This window comes from Idiotropiscis lumnitzeri, chromosome 6 (assembly GCF_059441095.1).
Source record: "Idiotropiscis lumnitzeri isolate Australia: NSW breed Sydney's pygmy pipehorse chromosome 6, RoL_Ilum_1.0, whole genome shotgun sequence".
NCBI lineage: Eukaryota > Metazoa > Chordata > Actinopteri > Syngnathiformes > Syngnathidae > Idiotropiscis > Idiotropiscis lumnitzeri.
This window is the reverse complement of record NC_142396.1, coordinates 10,314,019-10,326,543: the sequence shown is the minus strand read 5'-3', so window position 1 is coordinate 10,326,543 and position 12,525 is coordinate 10,314,019. Positions and strand designations below refer to the sequence as shown.

The following is a 12,525-nucleotide window of genomic DNA, read 5'->3' as shown; positions in this document are numbered from 1 at the left end:
ATCAATTGAGAAATTCAGGCCATTGAAACTCCATCTGGGTACCAAGTGTTCATGAATAGTGCAGTTTGAATCAATAAAAGTCCTACTGACGTGCGCAGACAGGACAGCAGGCATCGGGTCCAGAGAACAAGATGTTGTTCTTGGGACAGTCCACCAGGCTGGGACACTGTTTGCGGTAACAGCGCAGGTGCTGCTCTCCGTCTGGCATCACCTGAATACACATGTGGCTTGCGTTATATGCTTACCGCAAAAGAATGTCTGCTTCATCTACAGAGTGTCACAATCAGTGTTGAACACCAAAACAATTCAAATTAAATCAGCAAAAAAAAGGGGGTGGTTCAAGAATTCTCAAATGTATTGTAATATACAAAATATTAAAACATTGAAAGGCTTATTATTAATTCTCTCTCTCTCTCTCTCTCTCTCTCTCACCCATCCCTGAATTAGAGAGTGCTAAGAAAAAGCACCATGCTATTCCTACCTGACAGGTGCAAACCTGGCAGGGGTCTCCAGCCGGGTGGAAGCTGTCTCCTGGGCCGTACACCTTGCCCTCAAACACACAATCTACCCGAAAAAATAAAAAAATAAAAACCACACGATACTGAAACGCCACACGATGGTGGAGCATCGCACGTAGTGCATGACTGAGTTGTCCTACCGGCACACATAGGACAGCACTCCCCGGGCACTTTGATGAAGTTGCTGCACGGGGACAGGCAGCGGACCTCCGAGCATGTTGTCACTCCGTCCACGCACATGCAACTGCGGCAGTGGGACGAGTCAGCGAACCAGCTGCTTCCTTCTGCGTACTCGCCTCCGTCGTACATACAACCTGATAGCAGACAGTCATGTTTCAGCTTCACATTATTGCAAATTACAAATACTCGATTGCAGGGATTAAGGGAAAAATAAAACTGCTAATCAGGATTATTTGTGATTAACATTATTTATTAATTTCAAAATGATCAAAAATCAACTTTAAATATACCTTGAAAGAACAACAGTAGTAACAAAGTATTATAATAATAATATATTAAAATAAAAGCAATTGAAAAAAAAATCATAAAGTTGTGTTTAATTCATGCCAAAATCAAAATGACAATTGAATGTTGATTAATTGCCTGGCCCTACTTGATTGCTGTATATAAATGAAAAGAGAAGATCAGGTATTTATTTGTATTTCTTTTTCTGACCACATTTTATTTTTCCTCTCCACTTTTGAAAGCAGATATCTATACTTTTTACTCCTTAATTTGTCAAAACGGGCTCATATTTGTCCTTGGTTATTTTTCCACCACTGTGTTGGCGCCCATGTGCTGGCGTTTACCTCTGCAGCGAGGACAGCAGGTCGCCGGATCGGTCAGCTGATGCATGCAGGCCAGCTTGGGACATTTTGGAGACGAACACTGCACCCTGCCAGCCTGTAAAATATACAAGTAGATTATGTCAACCCTGGAAAATTCCTGGCACTTAATTTGAGGGAAAGGATGAGAATTGTCACCTGACAGGTACATGTGGAGCAGTGGTTTGAGGTCAGGGTCCATGTCTGCCCATCACTGTACTCTTGTCCATCCAGCATACATCCTGACAATACAACAACATATAGTTTGCACTTTAAAATGGATATGAAAGTTCTCACAAGAGATTGAGAATAAGGCAGTGCGATGGCCCTCTTGGAATTGCCATTTAGGATTTTTGCCTGTGAAAGAATCATTTTGAATTATGATGACGCAAAACATTTCAGGAAGTGTACCAAACGTATCCGCCACCTTTGGCCGTAATGCAACAAATGAATGAATGAATTCTAGTTAAGGTAAACTGGCCCATTTTAAACTACAGTGAAATAAAAACTTTAGCGTAGTTAAAAATTATATTTTCGAACGCTGCCGTCAATAGGATTAGGGAACGGGGATTTTGGAGGTCAGTCCTAGATATAGTGTTAATAAATTCAAGTCGGACCTGAGTATAAGTTGCAGGACTAGCCAAACTATGAAAAAGAATGTGACTTATCATCTCAAAAATATGCTTTTTATGACATATTTGTTTATGGTGTGCTGTGCCAGTTTTGTAAGGAAAAATATGGGACTTGGATCATTTAAGGTTGAAAAATATTACTGTCTACTTCATATTGGGACTCATTTGGGGAAATTCCATAATAGGAGTTTGAGCACGGGAATTCACCAAAAATAGCTGTGTCACATCACCTGCGCTATTTTGGGTCCATGTGACTTTTTTGTGTGTCTTGTTATGATTTTTCTAACTTTGCTGCTAGTGCTGTGTAACTTTTTAGCAGCATCACCACGCCAATCTCTGTTACCACAACAGTTGGACCACATGGTCCTACAGTGCGCACAGTACCTGTGCACTCGGGGCAGCACTGTCCCGGCTTGGTGACGGCTCGGCTGCAGGGCGCTGGCGGGCACACGAGGGGCACGCAGGCGACTGTGCCTCTGACACAGGTGCAACGCTGACAAGGCTCGGAGGAGGGCGCGAAGACCTGGCCATGGGCGTGGACCACGCCCTCGTACAGGCAGGAGTCGCACACGGGACAGCAGGCGTCAGAAGGGACGGGGTGGGAACACTGCACGGGACAAGGTCTCCTCTTACAGCTCACCACCTCCTCCTGAAGGATGCAAGTGCAAGCATGTATTCTTTATATGTACTATTATGCTCGTTATCATCACAAGGAAGATAATTCAGCACACTAAACCGGCTGTGTCTTACTAGTAACTTTTTTCCCCATCACTCCTTTCCACCACTGTATGACATTACTTATTACATTATTACAAAATTTGACATACTAGTAGAACCTGTTACTTGTGAGACAAAACTGTGCACTAGTGACATTATCAACTATTGTCAGCTCATGCCCAGCTTTACCTCACCATGTCCTTCAATTATGCCAAAGTTGTCCTACTAGTGTGCATAAATGTCAATGCAAAAAAAAAAGTGCAAAAAACATCACTAATGAGATCCAAATGACATGTACTAGTATGCTCTTTATCATCACTTGTAGGACAACTCCATGTTACTAGTGAGACACAGCAGTTCTAATAGTGCGCTGTATTACTTTACCACAGAGGACAAATAGTATGCTAGTAGTGCGAATATCGAAAATATGGAAGAAATGCTCAAATGGGTGTGCACACAGGGAGAAAGGTTTGGGAAGTCTCTTGTAAGTGGACTGACCAGACAGGAGCAGGAGGAGCAGGGGTCAGAGGGCGACGGGAAGGACGAGCCCGACTGATATTCCCTCCCGTGATGTCGACACATCCCCGTGCAGACGGGGCAACACTCTCCCGGGTGGGTCGACGGATGTAAGCAAGTGGTGCTCGGGCACACCACGTGTGAACACACCACATCGCCGTTCTGCATGCACATATACACACGTATACACATGAAATTGTTGTGCGCATCATATGTCCTAAAGCGGGAATGGGAACCTGGCAAGCCACATGTAGTGACCACACTGAGTGGCCCCTTGATTAATTTTGTCCATATTTGAAATGGCATTTTTGTCATGCATTTTGATCAGGAAGTGCATGGTCCTATGTTCATTCTCATTTGTTGGATTGCATTCCGTGTTTTAAATAACGTAACGTAATGCATCATGAAATTGTATTGAATTCCGTGATCAAATGAAGCCGAGACTGCACGGTGTACATTTCCAGCAAACAGATTGCCGGAGGACTTTAGAGTGTTTGTACCAACCAGACAAGAGCAGAGCTGACAACCATCTGTTGGATGAGGGAATCGTTCTCCGTTGTAACAGTTTTGCCCCTCAAAGTTACAACCGTCACAAACGCCGCACGCGCATCCGTCCAGCGCCGGATGAGAGCAGGACACGGCGGTACATCTTTTCTGTGTACAAACCACCTCGCCCCTCTGAGGTGAATAACAATGCAATACAAAACAGCTTTATTTATGCAGCGCATTTCACAGAAGCTGGAGCTGTACTAAAGTGCTTTCCATATGATATCATTAATTAATAACAAAACAACAAGTATGTGCAGCATTTAGTGTGTATCTTAATGGTGATTGTCAGACTCACTGAGCATGTGCACTCCTGACAGCTGCGTTCTCCTCCCACCAGCATCTGCCCATCGATGTAATCCACGCCTTGGAAGTGGCAACCTGCAGACATGCGGTCAATCAGACAGCGAATGAGATCACTGAGACAGTAAATAACTGATTAGCAGGAATAGAAGCAAAAAAAAATAAAAATAAATAAATAATTGAAATAGATTTTGTAAGGCAAACGTAAGGACCGCGTGCCGGATCTGGCTTGCCACTTACTTTTTAGAGGCCAAAATAAAGCAAATAATACATTTTGGTTCTTGCTAAATGTACTTATTTTTTCATTTTGGCTTAAAATCTGACTAAAATTACAATTTTTCTTCACTATTTACAGGTATTAATGTTTTTCCTCACTAAATCCATTTGTAACATATATTGAACAACATTTGTGAACATAAATATTCACTTCTGATTTCTAATTAAATCTGTAGGGGAAAAGTATGAATGTAATGTGGTGTCTACTTGATTTTCACAGTCGTGACTGCCCTCCAGAACTACATTGCGGCGTGAAATGAAACTGAGTTGTTTCAGTTTCCTGTCTAAGGAAATCAATAAGAATGAGTTTAGAATGAACATGCAAAAACAAAAGCACATCACAAAAAAATTACAAATATGATATAGTACTGCAAGTTTTATTTCAAATCCACTGATGAAAAAAATATTACTTGAAAAAATTGTTAAAGTTAAAAATCCAGAATTTCTTACACTATTAATTTAAAAGATAAAAATACAACACGTTAAATTCAAGAATAAAATAAAATTATAAATGGATCTAAAATTATTTGGAACAAATAATGTAACTAATAAATAATTGTAATCATCTATAAATAAACAACATCAACAATATATTACAAACACTTATGATTGGAAATAAAAATAAAATAAAAAATTAAATTCAAATTACTAAAAGATTAACAACCATTTTTTATGTCCTTAATAAATAAACAAATACACACGAGTTCATTGATCACCTCAATGCATCCCACCATCATAGATAGCCTCCAAATTCAGACGGCATATTTGATGACATGAATGAAATCCATTGCAGTGTCGCCCTCAAGTTCAATACAGTTAAGTGTCGAGTACTCATTATACTATTCAACAATCATTTAATGTGACAGTACATAGTGAACATCCACTTAAAGGCGCTTTTTTTTTTTCATACACGGTAATCAACGTATGAGCCAAAGGACGACTTACCGTCACACACGGGACAGCCGCACGTGTTTGTGACCGGGTGAGAGCACAGCGTAACCGGACACGACTTTTTCAAACAGTGCACAGTGCCAGTCTGAAATCAAATGCACACATTTTATGGCGTGTGAAGCTGTAAAGGCAAGGTGTGTGTGTTGTGTGCAGTGCGTGAGTGTGTGTACGTTTCATACTACCTTGCAGGTGCACTCTGAGCAAGAGTTTCCCGGGTCAGGTATGGACTGTCCATTCGCAAGCACCACTCCGTTGAAATAGCATCCTGACAAATCAAGACAAATATTTTGACTGTGTTGTCCTGTCCTTAAGACTAAATGTAATAAAAAAGCAAAACAGAGTTATTTTATATTACTATAAAAATAAGATAAAAATATTTTGCTTAAAAATGGCCAGGAAAAAAAATGTAATGCAACAAATGGTGAAAAAAAATAGTACGACTTAATTCTGGTCAAATCCCAACTTTACAACACACACACACACGTTTTAGCTCTAACTCACGTTCACATTCTACACAGCATTGTCCAGGTGCTTTGTACGGGTGGCGGCAGTTTCCATAGCAAGGCATTTTGGTGCAGACCACCTCGCCAGCGTAGCAGTAGCACACAGCGCAGGGGTCCTTGTCGTCAGCAAACTCAGCTCCGTCGGCGTGTTCCCTGCCGTTATACATGCAGCCTGCCCAAAGCAGACAATGAGATAGATACTTTAATGTAATAGACAGCAAACTGAATAGCATACTCACAATTAATGAAACAATAATATACGTAATTGATAGGTTGAACGGAATACCCAATTTCATCCCTCCCATTTAGTGAGTGGTGTATGTTGAGGAAGTTTTCTTTACCATCACAGGACTTGCAGCAGTGCCGTTGTACAGGATGCTTACAGTTGCTGGGGGGGCAACGCTTTTTCTCGCACCTTACGGACCCCTCGTGGCACACGCACGCAGCACACGCGTCCAAAGAGTCGTCCCATATCTCCCCGTTGGCTCGTTCTCGATCTTCGTACAGGCAGCCTGCCAGAAATACAGAAGGCGCAGGCAAACGTTTATGCTCAAGGGCCAAGTTGGATGTTAAAAGCGGACGGATATCCCCCCTTGTCAAACCTTGACAGGTGCGACAGCAGTCCCGCGTGATAGGATGAGAGCATGAGGCGAAGGTGCACGGCTTCCTCTGACAGTGCACGGTGCCATTGGCGCACGAGCATAGCTGGCAGCGGTCTGACGGCGAGTAGAAGCGCTCGCCGTGTCGGTACGTTTGGGCCTCCATCTCGCAATCCAGAGGCGGCACTGCAGCCACATCAAGTAACACATGAGAAAATAAAGTAATGCGCAAGATTATATCAAAGAGCACTTTTTGGATAATTGTGCTGTCTTTGAATAGTGCATTTATCCCAAATTGTGCTTTTGCTTGCACTTCCTCACCAGGACACTGGGGGCAGCAGTCTCCAGGCAACACGTGCGGGTTGGAGCATGACAGGGTTGGACACCTCTTCATAAGACATTGGACGTTTCCATTCTGCAGGAAACAAAACAACTTAGCTATGTACTGCGCACCCTAATTTAATTTCATACTTACAAAGTAGATCCTCCAAAGTCAAATGCACAAAACGTGGTATCATTTGGAATTTTGGAATTTCTCTCAAAATTCAAACAAAAGGGGAGCCATGGCGGGAAACCATTTTTTTTAGGTTAATAGAATGTAGCTTGAAGCGCAATGTTTAATTAAAATGAGTAGAAACAGAGAATGAGTGCATTTGTCTTCAAAAGGTGAGTAGTTTTACTATATTTCACCGTTATTGTTGATTAATTTTACCACTTATCACAGTTACGACAATTTAAATGTAAATCAAATTTATGGTGATATTTTTGTCAAAATAAAATTAAAATGAAATGTTATTTAAAAAAAAACAATTACAGAAAAAAATCGAATAGTTTTAAGTGTCAGTCCTGTCTGACACAAATGGGCCACTCCCCACCCTGTGCTTTTCTACTGCGCGGTTTCCCAACACAGAGTACAAAAAAATGAGTGTGAACTGGGAGGAGATAAAGCTAATGATGGGGATTTCCATCCTATTCCTCTAGGATCTGCTTCCTGGATGTTTTCCATTTCTCCCTGATGCAACACACCTGATTTAAACGATCAGATAATCAGCAAGGTCTGAAGAAGCTGGATAATGATCCTGATCATTTGAATCAGGTGTGATGCAGCAGAGAGAGATGAAAAACATCCAGGAAACAAACCCCGAAAGGAACAGGAACAGGATTGAAGACACCTGATTCAATAGATGGTCAGGCACTCCAGAAATTCAACTAATTGCATTAAAGGCTCAAAAAGTCAATTTTAAAACGTTGACTGAAACAAATGACATGATGGAGAAAATGAGCCAGAGTGAATGTGAAGACTCACAATGCAGCTACAGGTCCTGCATGCGTCAGTGGGATGTGCAAACTGGTGACCGTTGGGATACTCCTTCCCAGCGTAACTGCATCCTGAATAGTAACAAGTTGTCACGGTATTACACATATCAATAGTTTCGTACTGTAATTTCAGTTACATTTGAGAGATTTCAATAGTGCGTGTGAGCAAATCACATTTCAGCAGCAGTTTAAATATGGTGAGAGATTTACTGTAGTGTGTTTGAGTAAATATTTTTTTAGGAGGCTGTTAGAGTGTGAGAAAGCATTTCAGTAATCACTAGCGTGTGTGTTTCTCTGCGGGGGTCTTCAATTCTGTTCCTCGAGGTCCGCTTCCTTGCCTTTTTTCCATCCGCTGCAACACATCTTTTTCAAATCATCAGTCACTTAGAAGGGTCTGCAGAAGCTGGCTAACGATTCGGAGCCTTTGAATCAGGTGTGTTGCAGCAGGGAGCAATAGAAAACAGGCAGGACACCCGCCATGGAGGAACAGGTTTGAAAACACCTGCTCTAGTGTATGTGAGTGATTAAATTTTCAGCAGTGTGTTACAGTATTTCAGTAGTGAGGCTGAGCTGAGAGTGTTTCAGTAATGTATGAGAGAATTTCAGAAGTGCATGTAAGAAAATAATTTTTAAAAGTGCCTGAGAGAAATCCAGCTATGTGGGTGTTTGAGGAGTGGATGTGAGCAAAGAATTTTTCAGTAGTGAATGTAAGAGCGTTTAAGTAGTGTGTAAAAGCATTTCAGTGATGAATGTGAGCAAATTATTATGATACATATAATTATGTGTCAGAATTTTTCGGCAATGTGTGAGAGTGTTTCAGTAGTGCTATGAGAATATTTTAGTTAGTTTCAGTGGCCTGTGTGAGCCAATAATTTTTCCTTAGTACCTGTGAGAGTGTTTCAGTAATGTGTTAGAGCATTTCAGTATAATGTGTGAGCTATTCAATTTTCAGTAGCATTTGTGACAAATTTGTGTGAATGGGCCAAGAAGTGTGAGAGTTTTTCAGTTACGCGTGTGATCGTCTCAGTGGCAAAAAAATTTGCTGTGTATTGTGTTGTACGTATGGACAGGCTCACCGTTGCAGTCGTTCCTGCAGCACGTGCCCAAGAGTGGCGCGTTGCAGCGCGGCCGAGGACACTGAGCCTGCCGGCAGTCGATGGTTCCGCTGTGGCATTTGCACTCCTCACACGCACTCGTCGGGTTGGCAAAGGCCTGGCCATCCACGAACACGTGTTTCTCCAACAAGCAGTCTTGCCCAGGGAAAATAATCACATTAAAATCGGGACGCAAAGATGACAGAAAATGAGGTGATCAGACAGAAACACCTCTCACTACTGAAAAAAAACTATTCACACTACTACTGAAACACTCTCACGCAAAAATTCATAATGAAATCCTGTTACACACACTAGCAAAAAACTACTGAAACTCTCCCATACACACAAGTGAAAAAAATATTCTCTCACATGCACTACTGAAACGCCCCCAGACACTACTAAAGCACTCTAACTTACCGAAACGATCTCTCACACTTAACTGCAATGCTACATACACTACTAAAACGCTCTCACATTAACTACACAAAATATTGTTTGATTTTACACACTATTGAAATGCTCCCAAACATTACTGAAACACTCTCACGCTTTCTACTGAATGACGCCACTGAAATGCCGAACACAGCCAAAATAAACACTCTCACACAATACTGAAATGTCAGCCGATAGTGCTCACACACTACTGAAGCGCTGTCGTCTTCTACTTAACACCCATACACATTACTGAAACACTCTCACAGTCAACTAAAATGGTTTCCTACACTACTAAAACACTCTCACATTCACGAGTGAAAATATTAATAATGCTCTCACGTAAGCTACTGAAATACTCACACACACACCGGTGAAATGCTTTCATACGCCGCTGTAAGATACCTGGACATTTCGGGCAGCACTCTCCTGGCGCTGTATATGGGTTACTGCAGTTGAGTGCTGGACAAGGCCTTCTCTCGCACTCCACAGTGCCGTGCTGCACGGGGGAGGGGAGGGGCGGAGGAGGAAGGGTTAATTTGTATGGGTTGCAGGGTGTGTGAAGTGGAATGTGTTGGTCGCATGCTCACCAGGCAGGTGCACACGTGACACGGTTGTTCAGGCGTCCCAAATGTCTGCCCGTTGCCGTAGATACGGCGATGATACGTGCAGCTGTCGCAGGCCTCGCAGCAGGAGCCTAAAGCCGGATGCACCACATACACATGGATCTTTCCGCCTTTTAAGATTCCAACTTTATTCTACGTCAATGATGGGTTTTCCTTGAACTTTGTAATGTTTGTAATCTTTTTTTCTTGAATTTCCTGACCATATGATTTTTTTTCAATTGAAAATGAAGTGTTGTAATATTTCACAATGTAATATGTATTATTACAATATTTTCCAGTAATATCCTTTACTTTTTTTCTTGCAATAGTTTTATTGTTATATATATATATATATATATATATATATATATATATATATATATATATATATATATATTAACTTGTTACAATAGTATTTCATTTTAAAAAGTATTCCTAGTTTTGGGGATATTAAAATTATTATTATTTTTCTTAATTTGTTTGCCTTTGAATTTTTGCACTGTTTTCTTGCAATGTATTTACCTGATTTGGTAATCTTGCTACATTATTCCCACCCAACAGTATTTTTCACAATATTGCAAGTTTATTCTTGCAAAATGATCTTAGAGTGTTAAAAAATAATTACTTTATTCTACTAAAATATATTTTAGTTTATATTTTATATTTAAGTATTATGATACTTTGTGATTTCTTTTTATTTTATTACTATATAGAAATGTGTTCCTCTTTCTAACACTACAAATAATCTAGGAATATTCTCAGGAATCATTTTTTTTCTTTTTGTTATTAATATCTCTAATGCTTGAAAATGTACCGTAATTTGTTAGGATTTTCTCATTTCTCATGTGATAATATCACACACCTCGCAAGCAAACGCATGCGTGCTTTCACGTTTAGTTACCAGCGATCTTGGTGGGATGCAGACATTTGATGGGGGGGCAGTTGATGCGATTGCACTGGGGGTCTCCATCCACACACGTGCAACTAGAGCATGGATCCTCAGGGTGCCACTTGGAGCCATCTTCATATTCTGAGCCATCCAGCACACATTCTGCATGGAGATTAAGTTGGTGTCATCTATTCACTACGGTGTACCTAATGAAGAGTCCGCTGGGTGGGTCAACCTTTGCAGACTGGGCAGCAGCGATGCGGGTCCCGTACAGGGTTGGAGCAACGCACGGGTGGACACTTCTCTTCGTGGCAAACAACATTGCCGCTCTGTAACACGGCAAACACATGTCACCATGCCATGTGACGTTTCAAAGAATACAAATTAGTGGTTGTGTGAGTACTTGCCTTACACCTGCACTGGAGGCAGGGGCCACTTCCGGGCGGGACGAACACTTTTCCGTTGATGTACACCCTCCCGTCAAACTCGCACTCTATCCGAGCACACACACACACATGGAAAAAAAAAATTTCTCTGTAAAATATTGAACTTTTTTCCTGAAAATATTTACGTTTCTTATTTTCTTTTTTAAAAAAAAACCTTTTTTTCCCCCAACAATATGAATTTTGTTTTTGAAAATGAAAAATGATTACTCATTTCTTGAAAATATATACACAATTTATTAGATTTTAAGCGAAAATAAATGACATTTTTCTTGAAAATATTATATTTTTGCCAAACAAAATACTCGACTTTCATATATATCTATATACATATATATATATATATATATATATATATATATATATATATACATTTTTTTTAGAAATCGGAAAAAAACAACAACAAAAAAAAAAAACACTAGCATATATATTTTCCAGAATCTCTCTAAATTATAATACATTTTCTCCAAACACCCATTTTTTCAAAAATATAACAAACTATAATGAAATATAGATTCTGGAGAATACAAACCATCGCATGTTGGACAACACTCTCCTTTCCGTTTCACCGGGTGGCTGCAGTGTGGCGCAGGACACGACGCCTCCGTGCGCTCGCAGGACACTTCACCTGCCTGGCAAAATGCATGGACTGTTTGCATTGCACTCATACCAACATAATGAAACCCTCATACAATAAGATAGCCTTCAACGTGCAAAGTGCAACTCACAGTGCAGCGGCACTCAACACAAGGGTCACCCGTGGACGGAAACTTCTGTCCGTCCAGGTACACTTGAGACCCGTACTTGCACTCATCACACCTACGAGTCACATGAACAAAGTGGATGCATGCATGCATTGTCTAATTAAATTGATTGATTGATTAATAGAAAGTTGGCATTACCGTGGGCAACAGTCTCCGGCATTATGCGCGGGATTTGGACAAAAGAGGGCAGGACATGGACGAGGTAAACATGCCACATTTCCGTCCTGAATCATAAAGTTAGTGTTCACTAACCACTGCGGACGTGCTTAAAAATATGTCACTTGAATTGTTGGACTTACCACACATGAGCATTCTTCACAACGATCTCCTGTAGGGATCACAGCTCCATTTGGGAAGTGATGACCATTCATTCCACAACCTGGAAGACACACACTCACGGTCACACTTAATAGCACGCACACACACGCTTACATGACAAGACACCAAGATTATTACAGTTAACGAAAACTAACGAAAATAACATTTTCGTGAATGGAATTAAATAAAAACTAAAATGTTTTTTTAAACTCACTGGAATAACATCCTAAATTCATAAAAATGAATTAAAACTGACTATAATTTTAGTGGAATAT

General features: G+C 40.7%; 1 protein-coding gene across 3 annotated transcripts in view; it reads right to left on the bottom strand.

Moving 5' to 3' along the window:
* The window catches only part of kcp (kielin cysteine rich BMP regulator), a 30,198-nt gene that overhangs the window by 6,800 nt on the left and 10,873 nt on the right, over positions 1-12,525 (bottom strand). For all 3 annotated transcript variants that reach the window (XM_088299550.1, XM_088299551.1, XM_088299552.1), the window contains exons 10-35: positions 12,232-12,311; positions 12,071-12,156; positions 11,897-11,987; positions 11,701-11,800; positions 11,133-11,218; positions 10,961-11,054; positions 10,738-10,887; positions 9,822-9,928; positions 9,637-9,730; positions 8,779-8,952; positions 7,692-7,774; positions 6,707-6,800; positions 6,389-6,571; positions 6,128-6,298; positions 5,785-5,958; positions 5,466-5,548; positions 5,278-5,368; positions 4,052-4,134; positions 3,712-3,885; positions 3,190-3,369; positions 2,359-2,623; positions 1,502-1,584; positions 1,328-1,421; positions 659-832; positions 482-564; positions 91-211 (exon numbers count right to left, since the gene is read on the bottom strand). In XM_088299550.1, coding sequence (XP_088155676.1) covers positions 91-211; positions 482-564; positions 659-832; positions 1,328-1,421; positions 1,502-1,584; positions 2,359-2,623; positions 3,190-3,369; positions 3,712-3,885; positions 4,052-4,134; positions 5,278-5,368; positions 5,466-5,548; positions 5,785-5,958; positions 6,128-6,298; positions 6,389-6,571; positions 6,707-6,800; positions 7,692-7,774; positions 8,779-8,952; positions 9,637-9,730; positions 9,822-9,928; positions 10,738-10,887; positions 10,961-11,054; positions 11,133-11,218; positions 11,701-11,800; positions 11,897-11,987; positions 12,071-12,156; positions 12,232-12,311 — 3,198 coding nt within the window. The remainder of the gene's footprint in view (positions 1-90; positions 212-481; positions 565-658; positions 833-1,327; positions 1,422-1,501; positions 1,585-2,358; positions 2,624-3,189; positions 3,370-3,711; positions 3,886-4,051; positions 4,135-5,277; positions 5,369-5,465; positions 5,549-5,784; positions 5,959-6,127; positions 6,299-6,388; positions 6,572-6,706; positions 6,801-7,691; positions 7,775-8,778; positions 8,953-9,636; positions 9,731-9,821; positions 9,929-10,737; positions 10,888-10,960; positions 11,055-11,132; positions 11,219-11,700; positions 11,801-11,896; positions 11,988-12,070; positions 12,157-12,231; positions 12,312-12,525) is intronic.